This window comes from Castanea sativa, chromosome 10 (assembly GCF_040712315.1).
Source record: "Castanea sativa cultivar Marrone di Chiusa Pesio chromosome 10, ASM4071231v1".
In the NCBI taxonomy this organism is placed as follows: domain Eukaryota; kingdom Viridiplantae; phylum Streptophyta; class Magnoliopsida; order Fagales; family Fagaceae; genus Castanea; species Castanea sativa.
The window spans coordinates 34,663,036-34,668,669 of record NC_134022.1 but is presented as its reverse complement, the minus strand read 5'-3'; the positions used below and the strand labels follow the sequence as shown (position 1 = coordinate 34,668,669).

The 5,634-nt window shown below is 34.8% G+C and overlaps 1 protein-coding gene across 1 annotated transcript; it reads right to left on the bottom strand.

Moving 5' to 3' along the window:
* Window positions 1-367: 367 nt before the first annotated feature.
* Window positions 368-4,995, bottom strand: LOC142613758 (uncharacterized). Its single transcript, XM_075786244.1, has 13 exons — window positions 4,585-4,995; window positions 4,266-4,440; window positions 3,968-4,048; window positions 3,370-3,452; window positions 3,169-3,284; window positions 2,943-3,053; window positions 2,586-2,695; window positions 1,999-2,311; window positions 1,842-1,919; window positions 1,699-1,749; window positions 1,489-1,578; window positions 1,246-1,323; window positions 368-647 (listed from the first exon to the last, which is right to left on the bottom strand). Exons 1-13 carry the CDS (start codon window positions 4,592-4,594, stop codon window positions 597-599), a joined length of 1,347 nt encoding a protein of 448 aa, XP_075642359.1. The 5' UTR covers window positions 4,595-4,995; the 3' UTR covers window positions 368-596.
* Window positions 4,996-5,634: the final 639 nt, after the last annotated feature.

Genomic DNA, 5,634 nt, shown 5'->3' with positions numbered 1-5,634 from the left:
GGAAAAATCGAAACACTATATTAACATAAGCAATACAAGATCTGGACCATGACTACAAACATTTCGACAAGATCTCAAGTTCTGAGAACCAAAATGATCTTTATTGATGTAACCCAAGTTATTAATTCAGTTGCCTTTTCAAATGAAGGAATGATTAAGATTTTTATCTTCTGGGGGTAGATGTGTTTGTAAAAATATGCATCCAGCAAGTTCATGTAAGCACCGTTTTAATAATTGTAATTGCTTCCAATCAAATAAAAGATCTTCAATTCGGTAATTGGGTTAGACATGTTTCCAAAGACTTGAAAGTAAATGTAACCAACATTAAAATTGTTAGCAGTTGCTTCAAAGCGTATCAAGATCAAAATAAAAGGGAATGAAGCACATCATTCATGCCACATTTATAAGAATATAAATAATTATTTTACAAAGTACAATGTGACGAATCTGATCTGCGTATGTGAACCCACCACCAAGTAAAACACAATTCCTCCGTGGGCATGACCATAATAAAATTGAAAAAGTTTGTAACGAGATGACATGAGCCCGTTATGTCATTTATGATTACACCAGAGTTATATTGTAGCAAAACGTGTCTAGAAATCCTCATCACCTGCATTGGCAGCATAGTGGCCAGCGTTTCTACCCTGTACGCAGACCAAAAAGAACAAATAAAAAAATGGATCACAAACTGGAAAACTTATCAACCAAGAGCATCGACATGTCAACAGCAGCTATATATTCATTAGCATCCTATTTGCTACAAGTAAAATTGACGCCAAAAATCTGGAAGACTTAAGGATAAAAACTATCTTTCAGTATACAGTCAACAAATTCAGGTTGCCCAGATAAAGCTGGTACATAAGCTACACAGAGCACAGCTCACATGACATGCAGACGCCTCAAAATCACAAAAAGAGCTTGTCAGGATCCAACATTTACCTAGTTAAGACTCCCAATCAAGATTTGCTTCTACGACAAATCAAATCTGGATGTCAAAGCATTAATTTGTTTATATATAATTTATATCATTAGCCCTTGTTTACAATGTAAGAGCATAACTACACATCCAAATTAAATCCACATCTTTAGATTCTGTCTCAAATTCATACATATTGGAATTATATCGGACTTCACGTTCCATTATATATAATTGGATTCAAAAGCATTTGACCATATATGAACAGATTTCAACTCTGGAAAAGCAGGGAACTTCTAAATCTGTTCATAAGGAAAAAGACCCACCTCAGACAACATTCTCTGTTTGTTAAGTAGTTGGGTCCTAGCCTTGCTCACAACTGAGTTTGGTGACTTATACATCCTCTGTTAAAAAAAGAAGAAAAAAAAAGAATAAATATCTAAAGAAAAAGTTACATAAACAATATGGAAAAGGTAACCACTTAAAAATGATGCATATGAGCTTATCCCTCCAAAGATAACACAAAGCCATGAGGTACATGCAGCTAGGAGGAATTGATAAGAACCAACCTTATCGGTACTAGATATACGATATTCATCATCTAGAAGATGCTTTTTCTTTGGTGTGAACCCAAAGACATCTTGAAGGAATTCGTTTTCCTGTTTTCAGCATTTTTAAAAAAAAAATTCCCATGATCATTCAGATGAGCAATTAATTTGACAATAGACAAGAAGAAAATCTAGAAGATGACAGAGGACCATGAGGGGAAGGAAACAAACCTGCATATGCTTAATGAAGCCTCCCCCAAGAAAGCGCTTCAAAAAGTTTAACTGTAAAAGTTTGGACTGATATGAACATTTGAAGTTGGGGACATTCACATTAATATATATAAATGAGGAGGAAATGATGGTAAAACTAGAACCTGTATCATTTGATACCATGATGATGTGTTTAATGATTCTCCACCAATCTTCACTGTGTTCTCAGGACTATAGCCATCCTAATATAGTAAGTACAATCAGTATTGAACCCCACATGAAAAATATGACATCTAGGTTTGTAGATAACAATATAAGTACCTCAAAAAAATCCAAAATATCCCGAAACAAGTTCCGTTGGCTGTTAAGATCTTTCTTGGCAGAACCTTTACCACCTGCCTCAGCGGAAAGGTCTCTTACTTTATTTATAATTTTGCCCTTCAAACCTTGTACATGCGAAAATCCTTCCCGGTTTTTACTTCCTTCTGGAGTTGAGACATCAATTGAACCTTTAACTTCCCCAGAAAACTTCTCCACACTTCCTATCTCAAAAATTAGAGCAAGCGCTTCACCAGCAGCAATGCGTACAGACCGATCATCCTTGTCTAGGAGACTTGATAAATATGATATAGACCTGCAACATTACCCAAAGATATAAGTTGTTTTTCTTTATTAAGTTGGCAAGCAGCCAAGCACCACTTTTGGGCTTTTCTGTTCAATGGCATCTACATTGTGCAGATGTCATCTCTGACAAGGCTCTAGCACCAGTTGGGTAGCAAACATAACCTTCTAAGGTGCCAATAATCAGATGGTGTAGGTTTGCACTGTGGGTGTGAATTGTGGAAAATCAACTTCCACTATAGGATTGCAACACAAAATAGAGTTCTAGACAAAAATTGATGACTTACTCCTGCCAATGTTTGGGGTTTAGTTTCAATCCAGTCATAGTAGTCAGCAGAAAGGACCAAGCAGACACCACTGCAGTTATAACTGCTGCTGAAGGTTTGGTTGCAACAACCTGAAATGTGAAATAAAATTAATTCACGTAACAAGGCCAACAACCAGAACAAGTAATATCCTAGATTGATGTTATAAGATTGTATGTCACATCATATTCATCATATAACGCCTCAAAAAAATGAAGCTGCAAACCAAATAGACTAACTTCGAAGTAGGAATGAAATTGAAAAATATAAACTAAGCCATAGGCACAAGTGAAATAGCAATGAAACTTTGAATTATAAAGTATTGAGCAGAATATTTACATTGGAACTCAGTTTTGGGTGAACCACTTGCCACATTATTTGCATTGACTTTTCCGTTTCCTCTGTGTCATTTCCACCCACAAAAGTGATGATAGCCAAACACTCTAGCAACTACAATCACAAACCACAAAATGCAGAAAACAAAATGTTGAGCATTCACACAGCTCCCGATAATCAGGGACTGAATGAACATAAAACCTCATAAAATTTCAATCATGCTACATACCGATGATATCTTTGCTGGTTCAGGGCTAGATTTGAGAGCCTGTGAAATATGAGTGACTGAGTCTTCGAATATTTCACGTGCTTTATCTCCATAGCCAGCAGTCAGGGCCAACAATCCTACAAAAATATATTACAAAATTATAACCGTTTCAAAGTTGGGAGAAAATTCAAATGAGTCAACAAGAAGAATTGAGAGACTAACCAATGGCATGAGACGCTAAAGCTATCTCTTTAGAAGTCCCTCGTTTAAAGGAGTTCACACACTGGTGAAGTAAAGTAGTACATCTGAAGAACAAGGGTTTTCTCATGAATTTCTTGTGTCCACGCAAATACATATTTTTAACAATAAATAAGGACAAAAAATTATGTATATCATCAGTTAGATCTCACAAACAACATAGACGGTTACACTAGAGTTTCTTCAATACATATTTGATAATGTAGGGAACCATTCTAAAGAAGAACCCTTTGGCCTCACCTCTAACCAGTAAAACCTACAACCAACTAACCCCACCTGCCAAAACCAGTTGCCAGGTAATCCAAAGGGCATTCACCCGACATGCTAAGCAGTTTATGCTCACTCTTCAAGTTGCTATTCGATTGCATTTTGTTATAAATCAACTGAATGAATCCCATTCCTAAGTGGGTTTTTGTATTTATTACTTATGTAAAACATAATACATCAAACAATGTTTTTATCTTCAGTTCATCTTGCCCTATAGCACCTAAATCACCGGTAAAGGCCGAAAAGGAAGCAAAATTTCAAAAGAAAAAAGAAAAATCAAACAAAAGCTGCTTACTTCTTTTCCACAAACTCATGCTGCAAGCTGCTATTAAAAGTTTCAATAATTGACGCCAAAGCTTTCTCTCTTGTAGAAGGCCTGTATCCAAAAAAAAAAAGAAACAACATTCATAGTCACAAATTTAAACTATAGAAGCAACAAACTAACAACAATAATTTCAAAGCACATCAGATACAACTTCCTCGTACTTAAAATTCAAAGCAAGTTTTAAGTGTTTGTTTTAAACAGCAAAAGAATGCAAACACAAAACAACAACAATAGCACCATACGAGATTAGCTAGAACCAAATTTGTACCTCTTCTCGTACAGAGCATCTAGATATAGGTCAAGTAAATTATCTTTATTTATTTGGACTTCTTCAGTCCCCAACACCGACATTTTATCCGACCTCATAGTTGAGGTCGAACTCACACTACTATTATCGTCTTCGTCGCTATCCAAAACTGCTGTCTTTTTTTTCTGAGATTTGCCTGTAAATAATAAGTTTCAATAACATCAAACACCAATCAAATATAAACAATAAGAGGAAAAACGGTAATTGGTTTTTTTTCGAATTTGAGCTGAAATTCAAACGGAAACCCTAAAAGATCAAAGGAATTTTCATAGAGGCTTACTCTTTCCCATTGATGAGGAGGGCTTGTTATAATATTATTATTATTATTTATTAATTAAATGTTGTGTGTCAAAAAGAGCTACAAGGTTGATTGAGAATCAGAGGGTTTTTTGGGGATTTGGAAAATATGAGATCGAAGGAATTGAGCTGAATTGAAACGGGAAAAGAAAACTTGAAAAACAACGAGGAGTTTGGGAATTGAATTTCGCAGGACAAATACTCCATTAAAATCAGAAAATCGCTCCGGTAGAGAAATTTGGGGATTTTTAGAGAGAGAGAGAGAGAGACAAAAAATTAAAGAGCTTGTGAGAGAAACACAGATAGAGAGGTGGGGTGAGGTAAGAGAAAGAAAAGGAGAATTTTTCAAATTGGGTGGTATGGAAATGGAATATTCGGCGAAGTGTTAGACTGTAGAGAAAAGGGAGCGAAAAAGGGTAGCTAGAGGGAGGAGTAATTGCGGGTGATCATGACGTGGCGGGTTTACGACCGTTAGATTTGACTTGGCTAGATTGTCGACGAAATGTGTTCGCGTTGGGACTTGGGAGTTTTGAGGAAGAAAACGCGAGGCGTATAAGAGAACACGTGTAAAGTGAAAGGTCAATGGATCGCTGGATCTGGATTGATTTAGATTCTTTGGATCAAATTCGTACAAAAATTTGTGTCTAGTTTTACTGCTTCTCTACGTTAAATTTCATTAAAATATCAAAAAAATTTAATATGACACTTAATTCCATTAAAATATCAAAAAAATTTATTTTTTTAATTGTTTTTTTACACGCAATTAACATCTAATAAACTTATAAATTTATTTAATTATATACATCATTTTTATGTCAAAATATATAAATTTGACACAATTTTCACGAGTAATGTTAAAGTAATGAGAAATTATGAGTTAATTTGAGAATAATTAATTTGAAAATAGCTTATTTAGTTGAATTTAAATTTTTTTTACTGAAAATACTATAAATGAAGTTAAAAGAGAACTAAAATAATACAATGAGACTCATAAATAGTATCAAAAAATACAATAAGACTCATGAATAGTAGC

Coding starts and splice junctions, on each gene's coding strand:
- LOC142613758 (XM_075786244.1), bottom strand. Junction 4,049..4,265: donor GATGCTCTGTACGAGAAGAG/GTACAAATTTGG, acceptor TTTTGGATACAG/GCCTTCTACAAGAGAGAAAG. Junction 3,453..3,967: donor CATGAGTTTGTGGAAAAGAA/GTAAGCAGCTTT, acceptor CTTGTTCTTCAG/ATGTACTACTTTACTTCACC.